At 46.2% G+C, this 15,938-nt stretch overlaps 1 protein-coding gene across 2 annotated transcripts in view; it reads right to left on the bottom strand.

The window, feature by feature from the left end:
• The window catches only part of FBN1 (fibrillin 1), a 163,756-nt gene extending 152,558 nt beyond the window's left edge, over positions 1–11,198 (bottom strand). Inside the window, exons 1-2 of one of the 2 annotated variants that reach the window (XM_064517333.1) lie at positions 11,040–11,198; positions 10,470–10,758 (exon numbers count right to left, since the gene is read on the bottom strand). In XM_064517333.1, the coding sequence (XP_064373403.1) occupies positions 10,470–10,642 (173 nt within the window). In that variant the 5' untranslated portion in view covers positions 10,643–10,758; positions 11,040–11,198. The remainder of the gene's footprint in view (positions 1–10,469; positions 10,759–11,039) is intronic. The other variant, XM_064517334.1, reaches the window with a different exon arrangement.
• Positions 11,199–15,938: the final 4,740 nt, after the last annotated feature.

Below are 15,938 nucleotides of genomic sequence, written 5' to 3'. Positions count from 1 at the left end.
TACAACCAGGCAGTCACACCATCGGGTAGCTAGGGAAGAGAGGGAAGTGTTCAAAAGCACCGTCCAAGGAGGTCGTGGGGAGCAGCAGCCGATCCCAGCACAGGCCGGTGGCATTTCCAGCGCTGTTGCCGTCCTCTCCAGGAGCTCTGGCAGAGAAAGGTAGTTTTGGAGCACAGCCAGAGCTCCACAGGAGCCCCGTACCAGGGGACATGCTAATTCAGCACATCCCTGCTCTGCCCTGCCTGTGACCCCTTGAGGAAATCACAGCCCTCTCCTGAAGAAAGCGTTGCCCATCCGCTGCTCCCACGAGAGGAAGAGTTTCTGGCATCTCTGTGAGCTAAGCTTCGGGCGGAAATTCTGTCAGCAGCACTGCCATGCACTGGCCAATGCTGGCGTAACCCGGGCTGAATCCAGCCCAAAGCGTGGGTCTTGAATAAATTAGACGGAGAGACTAGACAGAGTGGGCAGAGACCGGCTGAGAGCGCAAGAGAGACAGCTGATCCTCCGATAATGCTGAGCTGAGATGCAAGGCAAGAGGGAACATTTCTAACCATTCCCTCAGCTCACTTCTCTCCCTCTGAAAGCACACGTGGACTCTTCCTTGCAAGAAAATGTTTAATGAACTCCTATTAACTCCTTGGCTGCAGCAGCTGGCATAGGTTTAACGTAATGTAGAGACGCAGTTTTCTGGCAAAAGAGATAAAAGTTAAAATAATACCATCAGCCAACTGTTATTTTTTAGAGGAACCTTTGTCTGTTTCTCTTCTTATGTGGATAAAGCTGGTACCTGCTAAAACTGCGCCCAAAATTATTTGCTGATCCTTTCCACACAAAATTTAAGTGGTGTGTCCATACACTGAGTATTAAAAAGAATGACAAACTGTACCTAAAAAAACAGTAGGCTGGTCTTTAAAATGTGATTTTGCAAGTCTGAATATACCCAATGTACGAAGAAATCCTAGCTACGGTTCCAGAATGTAACAATAGCTTTTACTAGCTGTTTTCCAGAGACACACAATCAAATCTTTGCCATAAAACAACTTTATGTACATTTTTAAACTCCTCAGCATCTCAGAGCCAGTTCCCCTCCAAGAGGTGGCACAGCTCTGCTGACCTCCCCAGAGCTTCACTCAGCTCTCCCACAGATTCGAGAATCTCCATCCTTACAAACAGGCAAAGCTCCACTGGACTGGGCTGTGAGCAACCTGGCCGAAGTTCACCCTGCTCTGAGCAGGGGCTGGACCACGCGGCCTTCAGAGGTCCCTTCCCACCTAAGTGGCGGGGATGAGAAGCAAGGCGCCCGGTGCATCCCTCAGGCAATACTGAAAGCACCTCCCTCTGCACGGCGGGCACCTTCCACCTACAGCGAGCAGCAAAGCAGCGCTGGGACGGCACAGCACGGCACGGGACGGTCCAGCAAACGGGACGCAGCAACCAGCAGCTTATTACGTAAGGATTGCTTAGCTAAGTATTAGAAAAGCATGCTGGTTTTAATCACTGCATGCCCTTTTCAGCATTCAGTGAAGATCCTTAGGTGGGGTCTGGAAAGCTATTTCAATAGTATAAAAAGGAAAATCTGTGAAACAATGCTAGACTTTGAGAACAAACAAAGAGTTTAGCTTCCCTTATCCTAGCATGGATATGCACGTCACACCTTCAAAATCTCAATCCATATTTTTATGCAAAATATGTGTTTTACGTGCAAAGGGTTGTTTCTGGCATACAGATTTTTACCATGCAGTAAGTCAGCCTGGATGTCTCTGCCACGCAGAGAGCCTAATATGATAACTATTTCTCACTCTGACAGTAAGAGTACCGCTGTCCCAGAATCCTGGCTCAGTTCAACTAAAAAAATAACATGCTGAGCAGCTCTACGGGTGTCTTTGGCTCCGCAGCCGCGAGGCCTATGTGCAAGTCAAGAGTTCAAAACGACAAGCAAGTTTCCTGCAGCAACACTGAACGCTTTTCTAACCCTAACTCCCATCATACTGTGACAGCTAAATACGGCAATCGGACAACAGTACTTGACATTAAGCAGGCTTTTCCGCACTGGTTCTGACAATCTGCTGTCTCTTGTGCAGCGACAGACTCATTTAACCTGCCAGCCAGGCGCTGCTCTCCTTCAGAGCCAAAGACGGACACATTTCTGGCACGTATTCCCACACTGCTCCACATGAGGATGTCACTGGGTCCAGTTTGACACCCAAGTCGCACGGCTGTGTAAGACACAAAAAGCACCAGCATGCCACCACACAAAGGCACAAACTGCTTGCTGGGCCGGCCAAGCATGGCCCGGGAACAGAAAGCAACCGGCAGGTACTTCCTTCAAAAAAAGGGCGCGCTCAGGGGACACCAAACCAAGCCTGTAACCTTTCTACCCTAGTAGCCCTAAGCATGCCTCACACCCGATGGGAAACAGCAGTGAGCACAGGACAACCTTGACCTCTCCAGATTTCACTTCCAAGCAGGGGGGACAGGGAGAGACCAGGACACAATTCCTGCAGTACTGCCAGCATCACCATATCACTGCTAACGGCCATCGGCATGGGCAGACCTCTAACAACCTCCCACGAGAAAACGCACCAGCAGCTCAGGCGCTCTGCCTGGCCGGGCCACACCGACGGGGCTGCAGCACGGGGCAGGATGCGGGCCCGGCGCCCAGCCGAGCCCCGAGGCTTGTCACTGCTGCCCGAAGGCTTCCAACCGCCCCGCGCAGCCTGGCCACCCTGCCCCGTCCAACGCTGCGGGCTGACACGGCCGCGAAGAGGGTGCCCAGAGAGATGGACAACCCTCTCTGACCCCTCAGAGCTCAAAGAAACTCAGAGCCCAAGAAAAAACGTCCCAAATTTCCAGCTGGAGACGGGGTAGATGCTCCCAGGAGCGGGAGGCAGAGCAGACCGCAGAAGGCTGGCCACGGTGCGGGAGCGGAGGCCGACGGGGTTTGACCACCCGAGAACACGTGCTTGCGTGTGCACATCTCCTTTACACGCTGCTGACTTTGTGACAGTCACTACTCGGAAACCAGCTCAGAGGGACAAGAAATACGAGCTCAAAAACCAGTTAACCAGGAGCAAGTCCAAGCACTCTGGGAGAGAGTCTCACAAACATGATGGCGTGTAACACTGCCAGTGAATATCCTCAGGTGCTGAGCAACGTCTCTAACTTGTGCTTTAAAATGTTCCCCCTTAGGCTACTGGAAGTTTTATTTCAGGTAAGATAGAGCCCTCCTTCTTCCTCCCCCCAGAGCACACCATATCTTCCTCCAAACCCTTCCTTACTGGGAGATCAATACTATGTTTTTTAAAAAGTAGGTTAACTGCATGTCTGCTACAGCACAAGAGAACGAGCTGTTGGTACTAATCCCACGGCTTTGACTCACCCTGCCCACAACAGAGGGAAGAGAAAAAGATGAAATATCAGAGGGAAAAACAAAGAAAAAGAAAAGAGATAGAAAAAAGAATGTTCCTGAAAGGAAACAAATTTTCATTTGAAACCTCAGCTGAACATTACTGGATATTCTGATGTCCTCCAGCAAAACACGAGAGAGGGAAGATTGAAAAAGAGGATGAAAATGATTAAGACTGTAGACAAAAGAACTGTGGCTTCCACTTGGTATTTCTGAGGCTTTAATGGTCATGAATCATTTCGTAAAATGAGAAGTAGAAAGGAAAACAACAGATTCTCCAGCAAGTCAACATTCAAAGTATTCTTCCAGATAAAAGCTATAAGTCCTTCATACTTCAGTGGAGATATGTAAGCAAAACCAGAAAGCACAGGTTTTAATTTAACCAGCTACATTTTACTTTCCAACGTACCTTCCAGAGAAGAGCCCAACTTTACTGAACTGTCACAAAAAAGGCAGTGATTGTTCTCACTTCTCTGTCTATGCACCAACCTTGGCAATAATGAGGCTATTCTGTAGGTCTGACGCCCTGAAAAAAAACTAAAACTGAGGCTGCAAACTGAGAATTGATGAGAAAACAATCAAAGGAGATGTCCACAGTACAAAATCTAGCTACAAATATTCTTTCCAGCTCCAGGCCACAATAGTTCCACTCTAAAAAGAAATATCTGGGCAGTAAGACCAAAGTGACAGATATGTACCTACATCCTCTTGATCTCTGGGGTTCAAGCAGGGAGATAAGGAAGAAAAGAAAAAAGACAGAAGGTGATCTTCACTGCAGAGCGAAAAAGCTAATGATTAATTCCTGACTATTTTCATGAGCAGACATTTGAAGTCTCTAGCTCCTAATGCTTTGTTCAAGTAGAGATGACCTCCTATTAGCCAATGTCTGCTATACTTCTATCAAGGGGAAGTTCTTCTGGTGGTCCAGGTAGCTAGACAGTTTGGGTCCTGTTTTGGATAACACTGTTCTAACAACCAGAGGCTGATGAATCCATGAATGTATTTAAAGAGACCCTCATGAACATTTGTGCTAAACTCTGTACAGAAAACACTCAAGTTTGCAGGAGGGAAGATGAATGACATGAATAAGGTTGTGCTAAGTGAGCATCACTGCTGAATGACACACTGCAGGAAAGAAAAAAAATGAGCACACGGGAAAACAGAAGCTGTGATTTTATTCACTAAGAATCACGATAAAGGAAGCAGGCAGGTAGACAGTCCCTGCCAAGACCTAACCCAGTGGTCCTCCCACTACTCCCAAAGAAACAGAGCAGCCTGATACCTGCTTCACCTTCCGCAGCCTCAAACCCAAACACAGCCCCAAACTTGCTGACACTGCTGCGTGAAGCTGCTCGTAGCGCAGCCTCTCCAATTAACGCGGCAAACATACCCACATCAGACTGCGCCCTGCAAACGCCCGGCGTGCACGCTGCTGCACAGACCCACGCTCTGCGGGTGCTGTGCCCCCCCGGCCCTTTGCGCCTGCCGTCTCGGAAGACCGAATGCTACTTGTCCCCTCAGGGAAGCCCAGCTGACGACCCACCGGCTGCGACCAGAAAGTCTCCACGCCGCACAAAGATCAGACAACTCCACCACACCTCCACAAGGAAAACGTCACCTGGAACACATGCACAGAGCACAATCTGCAACGCCTCTTCTCGTGAGCAGTAAGTGTAGCATAAATCTGTTTCTAACCTGCCAGTGAATTAATCAGAGCCACAATCCACCTTACACAGGACCCGTCCAGGACGGGCAACCTACCTTCCTACGATGGGGCACAAAGTGGCAAACCCACCATGAAATTCGCTTCTCGCTCTAGACATGAAGTACGGCCCGATCACAGGCCAGCGCTGACCCACCCTGCAGCATCTAGGTCAGCTATCGGGGCAGCCTGATACAGCTAAGAGCTGGGAAGGAGAAAAAAAAGAAAAAAAAAGGAGAAAAAAAGAGAAGAACTACGTCGAGCCCTGCCCTCCTCATGTTCAGCGCGTCCTCTTGGCAAAGTGGTGCCCGCTGATCAAGACAGGAATCCGCTTCATCTGACTGCCCTGAGCCACTTTTACAGTATTTCCAACACAATCATGTTTCGTACGGTATCTCAAGCACACTACTATACTGCTCACTGCAGCCTTTGCTTTATTTGTGACTTACAACCATAAAATGGGAAAAAGCACTGAGTAACTCCAAAGTATTATCTGGTGACAGAATCATATGTGTCTAAGTCACTTATTAGCGAATGAAGCCTGAGCAGAAGGTTTAACCATAAAATGGCTTTTCACTGGTGGGCCTGAAATTAATTGAATCCTAACTCTGCACTACGATCTACGCAGGCCTAGGAGTCTATTCCCATAAATTATAAAACAGAATTTGGATTAAGGCCATGCCTTTTAAAGAGGAGGCGTCCGTATGACAGGACTTGGAAATCTAAGTGGAGAGCACATAGGCCTGAAGATTATGTACTTTTTACTGTTTTACTCCAGGCTCAAGAACAACATGGAACCATAACAAGAATGCTAACACTGGAGCTCCTGCACGGCTACTGGCTCTGGATACAGAAATCCAGCGCAGAGTACTATCAGATAGCATTCATTAAATGTATTTTAAAATTTAAATATTTGGGGTAAGATAATATATTCAAAAATCTAACTAAAATATATTGTGGCAGTCAGACAAAGACATCCATATGATCGTAACTAAAAACGACATGTTATTCCCTCTTTAAATATTAGCCTTCGAGGAAGTGTTAATAAAAGTTATTGCCAGCCATAGAGCAAAATCTGTGCCTGCTTCTTGCTTGGTTGGGTATGCTTGCCCCGGGCCTAATCCATACATGCAACCTGCTCCCCAGAGACATTCACACCTGCACCAAATCACATCAAACTGGAAGAAAGGAAACAAGTATATGAGCCATGGTGCCAAGATCTCTAAACTCACTTCACTCTTGAATTAGATTTCCATTTATGTACACAATAATGTAATAACAAAAAAAAAAGTCACAGCCATTGGCAGATAAACTCAGGTGCAGAATCTTAGCTGCCAAAGACCTCAGGTTTTTGCATTCGGATGCACCAGCATAAAAATTCTTCACTATGTGTACTGGCTTTACAGTGTAAGGTGCAGAGGCCTGGGAAGATGCTTTCCATTCTGCCTAGAAACAGGTGATAGTCTAGTACATCAGCTACTATACTGCATATTTTTAAAACTGTCCTGTATTTAAAGCTGATGATGCTGCTTTTATATCTGAAAATTCAGGGGATGGATACACAGGATACTGGCAGGTAGCAATCCAAACAGCTCTGTTCGACTGCACTTTTAGTTCTCTCTTTTCTCCCCAATTTACTAGCCCTCAGCATTCAAGCCTCCCCTGTCCACAGCGTGTCGCTGACAAGGTGTGGCAGCAGCAGCAGCCAGAGGTGTGTGGGCCAAAAGTGGTAAGAGAAATGTTTGAGGTTTTTCAGTACAAACCAATATTTACCGGTACGGTAAGTCTGCTTTTCTTCAGCAGGCTTTTAGTGGTAAATATTGGTTTAAAACGAAAACCAGAAGCCTTAATTATATATTTGAATACTGGAATTATGTTATAGATTTATAAGATTTATTTTATTGCAGGGAGCAGTGATGCGTAAAAAGGGTCAAAGCCAACACAGTTTGCACAAGCAAGCGTTTCAGTATACCTAGGGACTTTGTTTGGGGAGTACAACCAACAGGAATCGACCTAAGAAACCCAATCCACTGCTGAGTAGTTTTAATCCAAGAGATTTGTGAATCATATTGGAGCCAACTATTCTGTTCTGCAGTATCCACTATCATTTCAACTTAATAACAAGAAATACATTAAACCATTCTTGCCAAATGCATTTAATTAGCGTCTTAATTAGAGTTATTGCATCACAATTCAGGTCTCTCTAAGAAATCTTAGTTCTTTTAAAACCTCAGCTGAGCTATTTCCTAGGCAAATAGTTGCCTCCTACGTCCTTTATACCGAGAAGAAGCTGATAAGCACTGCTTAAAATGTTATTCAAGAACTGATTCATCCTCATTAAAGTTTCAGGTCTATGTCTTATCATCACTGGAAAACGGGAAATCCTAATTTATGATAAAATCCTTAATCATAACACTGCTTGTATTCAGTAAAGTACTGATCAAATCACCAGTAAATTATTTTTTATTTTATATGCAAATGGTTCGAACATTTATACGTTTCACTTAAAGCTTATATTGTCTAGAGAGAACTTCCCATTCATGGCCCAGTTTTGTAGGTTTTCTTTCTTCAAAACTTCATGCTACGTTCTTAGATGTTTAAGAAGTAGCAGGATAAAGGCTCGATGCCTTGTAATTCAACACATTAACATTTCTCCTGAAGTCCTTGGGGTCTAGGGGTTAAGTGTCTATATGACATGCTCATTATTTTCACTTACTGAGTCACAACAGATTTCACAGACATTTCCATTTCCTATTTCACGGTATGAATGCTGGATATGACACTGAAAAATCTAGCTGTATTCTGAAATAACTGCCACCTTTATCCTGGTTGTTTTCTGATCAGTTAGAGGCAACAGGCACCAGCGCACAAACACACGTTGGCTTAGACAATCTCATTCAAACACCTGTGGCATTACAAGGACTTAATTGCTAATGCCTTCATAGTTGGATCAATTCTAACTACATGAGCAGCAAGCTTAACGTCTTACAATGAATACATAAGAGGCTTTTCCACACAATTTGTAATAATTAAAGTTAAAATATACCTCTAGAACCATACCGTGTGTTCAGACAACTCACTAGCGCAACCAACGAGGCAAAGGTCATAAGGAAGAAAGCAAACAACTCTTGCAACAAACAACTTGCAGTAAAACATGCAAGTGTGAAAAATCACCAGAAATGAAACAGCAAGTCCTAGACTTCCTCATTTTTACATATAAGACCAGTATTTGCACAGAGACTCGCCTCAATATTTTTAAAATGCTAAAAGAATTTCAATATTCATATAATAAAATGCAAATTCTAAATTTAAAGGATTTCTCTAAAAGTGTTTCCTCAGACTCTTACAACAGTGTTGCTCTCAGTCAACTACAATAACATGAAAAAAAAGTTTCCCAGCATCTATTATGATTTGTATTAGAACTCTCAGATTCCCAAATATATCTGTACTGATGAACAAGTCAGGAAAGTAGTATGTCTTCTTGTAAAATCATATTTTTAGTGCTTTAGTCCATTTAATAACACTGAATTCTCCTTGTCTAATGTATATACAATTCCTGTACATTCAAAATATGTTTTCCATCTGGATTTCCGAAGAATTACTTCCAACCTTGTCTGTTAAAATGACAATTCTTTTTATTCATTTTGTACAGCATACTACCACACCTAAGGAAGTGCTTGCAATTTCTCAATTAGACACGTCCAGCAGGGTTCTCCCGACAATAGCAAAGATGACGATGTGTTAACAAAAGGACTTCCATCTCCTCAAGCAACGTGGGCACGCTACTCAGCCTCAAATGAGAGTTGCAAAAAAAAGTCTAACGATCAACCACACTAATGATTTGCTCTGTCTTTTACTGTACCTCAGATCCCTCGACAAACTGCTGTCGTCTTGCTAAGAACCTGCTTCCCCGGGGCACTCATTCAGGACTGCAATATTCCAAATAACTGACCGAGCTATAAAATACCTAAAATTGGTATTGCTATTAACTCTAGATTCTCAGATTGCTAAACAGATACATAACTCACAGATATTCACAATAAAAGGAAGAATCACTGCAAAGAACATAAGAAATGGAAGGTTTCAATTAAATACATGAATCAATTCATAAGATTAAATGTTTACCCTAACACATTGTAGGTTTCAGAAATAATTAACACTTGAATTATCTTGTCCTGATGCACTATTATTACTGTCTAAACAGCACAGCTTTAGAGCAAGAGTTTTGTTCAATAAAGCAAATTTCATCCTCTGATACATGCCTGCAACTCGCACCAAGCCAACGGAGCCAGCGCACGTGTGCGAGACAGCACACTGGGTCCCACCGACCAGAAAATGGTGTTTGCCAACTTGATACTTAAATGAGAGCTCTAAGAAGAAAAAAGCTATTAAAACCTTCTGAACAATACTCTTTCTGAGAAATATTTTTCCTTGTAATCCTTTCAAAACTCCTATTATGCACAATTAGCCCTGCAAGCCCTGCTACGCATACCTCGCCGCCAAGGACGGCTGTGTCACAGGAAGAACCTACTTCGTCCAACTATTTCTCTGGCGACCAGGTATGTGGAAATGAAATAAGAGAGTCTGACCCTACAAATTCAGATCCTTGAAAGAAAAATACCAATCGCTTGCACACACTTTTGCAGGATGGGGACCTGAAATATAAACTAAGGACCTTTTCCAATGGGGCAAGTATAAAAAAAGGCAAGATTGCATGTTTGCATATAAATAATGAGCACGATGCAAATATGAGGAAGTCAGCAGGGAAGTAAAACATGTTCAAGTCCTCTGAAAATAAAGCTGTAAAACTGCTTTTGGGGGACATCAGGAAAAGAGGGAAAGCATCCTGCATCCCTCCCTGAAGCACAGTCACCTCCGCAGCACTTCTGCCCCTTTTGCCCTCTGCCTGCTGCGCTAAGCACCTGGCTGCGGGCGGAAAAGGTGCGTGTGAACACCTAAGGGCGCGAACCGCCTTCTCCCTCCAACACTGCGGGGTTTTTTTGTTTTTTGTTTGTTTGTTTGTTTTTTTACCGTTCGGATAAGCTGCTGTGTCAACTGCGCGCCCGCACAGCACTCCCCACCTCACTTACCGGGAATTTTCGCGCTGGAAACGCGACCCACGAGGGGTTTTTTCGGGCCCCTCACCTGACGGAGGCTCCCCGGGGGGGGGGGGGGGGGGGAGCCCCAACGGGCCGCGCCGCTGGCCGCGCGCGCGGGCGCTCCGGAGGCGGCCGCCGGGCCCGAGGCGGCGGGAAGGGCGCGCGCGGGGCCCCGCCGCAGCCTCCCCCGCCGCCCGCCGCCCGCCGCCCGCCGCCCGCCACCGCCGCGCAGGTATCGCGCCCCGCGCCGCGCCGCACCTACCCTTTGAGCGCGTCGTGCCCGGCGCCGCCCTGCCCTCGCCGCTTGGCGCGGCTGGCGCGGCTCTCCTTGGCGCTGGCCGCCTCCGAGTGCCCGGCGGCGGCGGCGGCGCCCGCCTGCGACGCCCAGAGCACGGCGACTCCCAGGGCGATCCCCAGCAGCCGCCCCCGCCACATCGCGCCGCCGAGCCCCCGCGCTGCGAGCGGCCGCCGCCTCCTCCGCCGCCGCCTCCTCTGCGCCGCCGACGTCCGCCGGTCCCCGCCGCCCGCCTCAGCGGAGCCTCCTCAGCGCGCTGCGAGGGGAGAGGGAGGCGACCGTTAGGCGCTGCGGGGCCGCGGGCATCGCCGCCCGGCGCCAGCCCGCCCCGCGGGACGCGGCGCTGCCTCCCCGCCCGCAGCCCCCGCCCGCCCCGGCCGCGGCTCCGCGAGCCGGGCACCGCCGCGGGCTGCGGCGGCGCGGTGCCAGGCCGGGGGCGCGCAGCCCGCCCGGGGCCGAGCCGCGGGCAGGGACCCCCCGCCCGCCGCCCGCCCGCCCGCCCGCCCGCCCGCGCGGAGCCCGCTGCGCCGGGCGCACCCGCCGGAGCCGCTGCCGCTGCCGCCGCCGCCGCCGGCTGCCGTTCCCGCTGCTGTTCCAGCTGCGGCCGCTGCACCCACCGCTGCTCCAGCTGCGGCTCCAGCTGCCCCCTCCCTCCTCCCTCCGCCTCCTTTTTCCCCTCCTCTCCCCCCCTCCCTCCTCCTCAAGTATCGCCGCGCCGCGCTCTCTCGCGAGAGGGAGGCCGATAAAAGCGTCCCCCCACCGCGACACGCCGCCCCGGGGGCGCCCGCCCCGCTCCGCGCACCGCGGCCACCTGCGCGCCCGCCCCGCCGGGCCCCGGCCGGCAGCGCCCGGACCCAGAGCCAGACCCGGACCCGCACCCGGACCCAGACCCAGACCCGGGCCCGGCCAGGGCGCCCGCGGCGGGGGGCTGCGGCCTCCCGGGCGGCGAGGCGAGGCGAGGAGAGGCCGGCAGCGGCTCCTCCGCCTCCCGCTGCAGACGCGTAGCCCCGAGGTGCAGCGCTTCGCATCTCCTCCGCGGCTCAGAACCGTAACACCGCGTTTCCCTTGTAAGGACAAACGGCCCCGGTGTCGGCTGCACCTCGGGGGCTGCCGGGCGCCGCGAACGCGCTGCCCGGTGCCCGCTCGGCCCCGGGCACGGCGGGGGGGGCCGCTGAGGCAGAAGCCCTGCCGACCTATAGCTTTCATAGTCTAAATACACATCTATATTTCTGCCCAGTGTAGAGGTCCAATATCACTTTATTCCAAGGTTCGAAGCAGCATAACCTTGGATTTCATAGATTGGCGGGTGTCAGGAGCGCGAGGCTAATTCTGAGACTTTCACAAGCTGGTTTTCAGGCAGAAGAGGCACGGTGAATAGTCTGTGAACGGTCGCTGCTTTGTGTCCTACAGAATTGAATTGCCGTTATTTTTTTCAGCTCCTGTCAGCTGATTTTCAGCAAAATGGAAGATTAACTCCACAAAGTGGGAGTTACATGCTCGAGAGTAAGTGCTAGGGAAACTCAGACACAAAAATAACCTGGATCAATTTTCATCGGTGGAAAACATAAAATACTAGATATGGATACTTCCAGAATTAACACTATACAGAACCATACAAACCAAACCGTTAACAGAGATTCAGTGCAATGACAAGATCCACACAAAGGAGATCCACGTCAAACTAAAATACCTGCTGCAGAGCCGGGCTACAAGAAACCTCCATGAATTCACTTCCAGGGCTCAGCAAGAACTGCTTTTCTGCTTTCAAAATTGTGCAAATTCCTAATGATAATGTATACAATAAATTGTCTGTTCCTAACAACATCTTCTAGCCCAAAGCTTACTGATGTCAATGAAAATCTCTTCTCAAGCTCACTGGACTTCAGATCATTCCTTACAAGAAAAAGGAAACTCTCAAGCCATAATCCAACCTTAATAAATAACAGATTTGTAGCTCTCTCATGAAGTTATTATTACTAATTCTGTACAGCCAGCTCCAAAACAAATGCTTGTCTCATCCTTATCAAGCAAACAAACAAAATCTCGCAGTCTTTTTTTTTCGGTCCATGACATGCTGTCCTAAGGCTGATTTTGGAAATTCTGCAGGAGAGCAAACTACCATACTGGAAACAGAAACCTATAATGCCTCCATAATTCCAGGGTTGTGTCGCTCCCCCCTCCCCCCCCCCCAGTTAATAGTAGGATTATCGCGTTTCAACATATACAGAAAATACAAGAGCAAAAAAGCAAGCATCTTAGATTTAAAGTAAATTATATTTACACATTCAGCTGCTCCTTACTTATAGATAATTTGACAGGGTTCTTTGTTTTGTGTTTTGGGGTTTTTTTTTCGTTTCAGCCAGGTATTCTGAATGGTCTTGTGCTACAGACCTGATGTTCCAAAAGTTTAGCTGCACAGTCTGATAAGCGAGCAGCTGGCCACCCACACACAGCGGCTGCCGAACCAGCCTGCCCAAAGGTAAACACGTAACACGCCGGGTACCGCCAGTACGATACATCGGAGGGGGGAAAATGTGCTGTGTAAGGTTTTCTAGTATAAACCTCTTCTTACCAGCTCTAATCTAATGATAGCACATTTAAAATATAAGTAGCTTAAATCTCTATTTATTGTAGTTCTTTGTGTTACATGTATGAACAGACATTAACCTTCTAAATTAACATAGAAGTATTTAAGCTAGTACAGGAAATGCTGTATTTGTGCGCCCTCAACACAGTAACAGCATTCCAAACATTTTATTTTGGCTGATTTTTATCATCAAGGAGATGGATAGATTTTATAATCTGCAAAACAGTCATTTCATCTTACCCATTCTAGTGTCACTGATTAACATTTCAATGTGTATACTTTCAGCAGTCACATAAAATATAGGTAAAATACAGATATGCACTGAAATACAATGACAATAGCCCAAGAAATAAGCAATGGCATTCAGAGTATGGCTCTTCATTGTGTCTGAACAAGGCCCAAGACATTAGCAACCCAAACCTTATACCATTATTTTGTGGCTTGTATGAAGAAATCAATAGAATTTTGATTTTGCATACAGAGTATTACTAATTTGTAGTTTGTACCACAGAAGTAGAAATGAGGAGTCCAGATAAATCTGAAGTGTTGACTATCCTGCTGCAGACAGTCTGTGGATAAATAGGAATTTGATTTTCAAAGTTTTCCATGTTTGTCTGCCACATAAGCATTTTGTAAAACAGATATTTGGTACGGCTATGCTTGTTAAAGAGACAATGTAGCATTGTGCGAAGGATTTTGTATTTCTTTTGCAGTGGTAAATGAAAGTTTGTTCAAAAAAAGAAAAGAGACAGGGATAAAGGTGGCAGTGAATATGTCCCTGCTATTAAGAAATCCAGCTTGTGCAGTACCACAGTACACAGTTCTGTTCCTTTGCTCTCATCAATGCGCATAGCAAAATCTAAACTTTTTTTTAGTGACCATAGAAGTTAAATGTTTTTAAACCAAAGCACTGCAAAAATTGATGTTAGAAATTTACTGATTATGTTTACAGCATGAAAATAGGATTTACAAGTAAACAAAAATGAGTTATGAAAGAAATTCTGATTTACTATTTACTCAAACATTCTTTTGGATTCAGCGTTTTCTGTTTCAACTGCTTTAATTTTCTGGATGAGCTCCTGGAAAATATCCAGTTTGTGCAACAGGTTAGCTGGAAGATTTTCTCATATCTTCTAGGACATTTTATGATGTATTATTTTGCATCTTGCATGAAATACAGAAATGTGGATTACACAATATGAAGTAATGTTACATGATATGTGAGCTGTCTGTTAATTAATCTAGTGAAATATGTAGCACATCATCAACTTCTGGTGTGTCATTTTAAAGAATATGTTTATGTGTTAAAAGAAGTACTTAATTTGTTCACAACTTCATAATAGTGTCCACCTAGGTCCTCAAACCAGTAGGAAAATACATTGTCACAAGCCAAAGATTTAACAGAACTTCGGCTCTCTGCTGCTGAACAGAGCTACTGATAAGGGTCGTGCACACGCCTTCCCCCAGCCGCTTGAGCCTTTTCAAACGTTTGGACTCCAAAGAACATCTAGACAAACAGATTCCTGGGTGGCGTCCAAAACACCTGTCATCCCATCAGAAATTTCATTCAAGAAACCAGCAAAAAAATAATTCTGATAATCCAGTTGATCAGTGTCCCCCACGATGACAAATGAAAAGCTGAACTCCCATGTGAACTGCTGGGTGATGTTGTAGCTCATGGTCAGCCACCTTGAACCAAGCCCAGGAATAAAGGACACTGAGAACGAAGCATGTAACACCATTATGCATCTAGAGGGATTTGCCACTTTCCCAAAATGATGCTTCCAGCTGATTTTGAATGACAGTCCCAGAGAATCTTACAGCAATATCTTGGAGATTATGGATGGCATGGATAGCAGTGGCAGGGCTCAACATCAGGGGAGGATAGTTATGGTTAGATTAATTATATCAAGGAGCAGGAGAGAAGAAATGATCTATCCTTTGCAGTTAGGTATCAACTTGGAAGCAATGATCCTAAATATGTACCTATCGACACACATGCAACCCCCGCCCCACACCTTCAAATCAGAGGTCAGGTACATACCTCTAATGAAAGACGTGCTCATAGCTAGCCCTACCTTAGTGCATCTGCCTGTGCTTATCAATATCATATACATATTTCATTTCGTTTCATACAGTAGCTGAATTATTAAAAGTTAACCAATTTTCAGAGAAATACCTTTTTGTTCTGCTGTTCATTTTTCATGGAGAGACGTAACTGAAATTTTCAGTGCTGAGCATCTTTGTGTTCACAAGCAGTGATGTGAAGTGGTGGTCCTCCTGCTTCCTGGCCTTTACCAAGCTGGTCCTCTTTGTTGTACATGAGCCTTGCTCCCTCCCCTGCTGTAGGATGCTTATCAGAAATCTCCCATTAGAGACATTTAAATTGCTTGGAACTGCAGCAAACAAATTTTACCACATGGAAGTACGGTGATAGAATTTTTCCATTTCAATTATATGAACTTTTGCAGTAATTGCAGTTTTTAGATGTGTAAATTTACTCCAACCCATGTGAGCAGAAATATGTCCATCTCACATATTTCTTAAGACAGAAAGCCTTGATTATGCCAATGAAAACAAGTAGTGTGGGAAAGTTTTGGTGTGTGTATTTTTTTTTTTAACATATTACAAGCACAAACAGTAATTACATCCAGACAAAAGTTGAGACCAATTAATTGGTTTAAATCTAAAAAAATTAGGTGACTTTCAAAATGAAAAAAACTATGCCCCATTTTTCCTAATGCTGTTTGGTCACATAACCTGTGAGAACTAGATATGAAACTCATCAAGAATGGCTTTTAGAGAACAAATTTAACTAAAGGTTTTTGTTTTGTTTTTACAAATGTTTT

The sequence above is a fragment of the Dromaius novaehollandiae genome, chromosome 10, assembly GCF_036370855.1.
Source record: "Dromaius novaehollandiae isolate bDroNov1 chromosome 10, bDroNov1.hap1, whole genome shotgun sequence".
Classification (NCBI taxonomy): domain Eukaryota; kingdom Metazoa; phylum Chordata; class Aves; order Casuariiformes; family Dromaiidae; genus Dromaius; species Dromaius novaehollandiae.
This window is presented reverse-complemented; position numbering and strand designations above follow the sequence as displayed.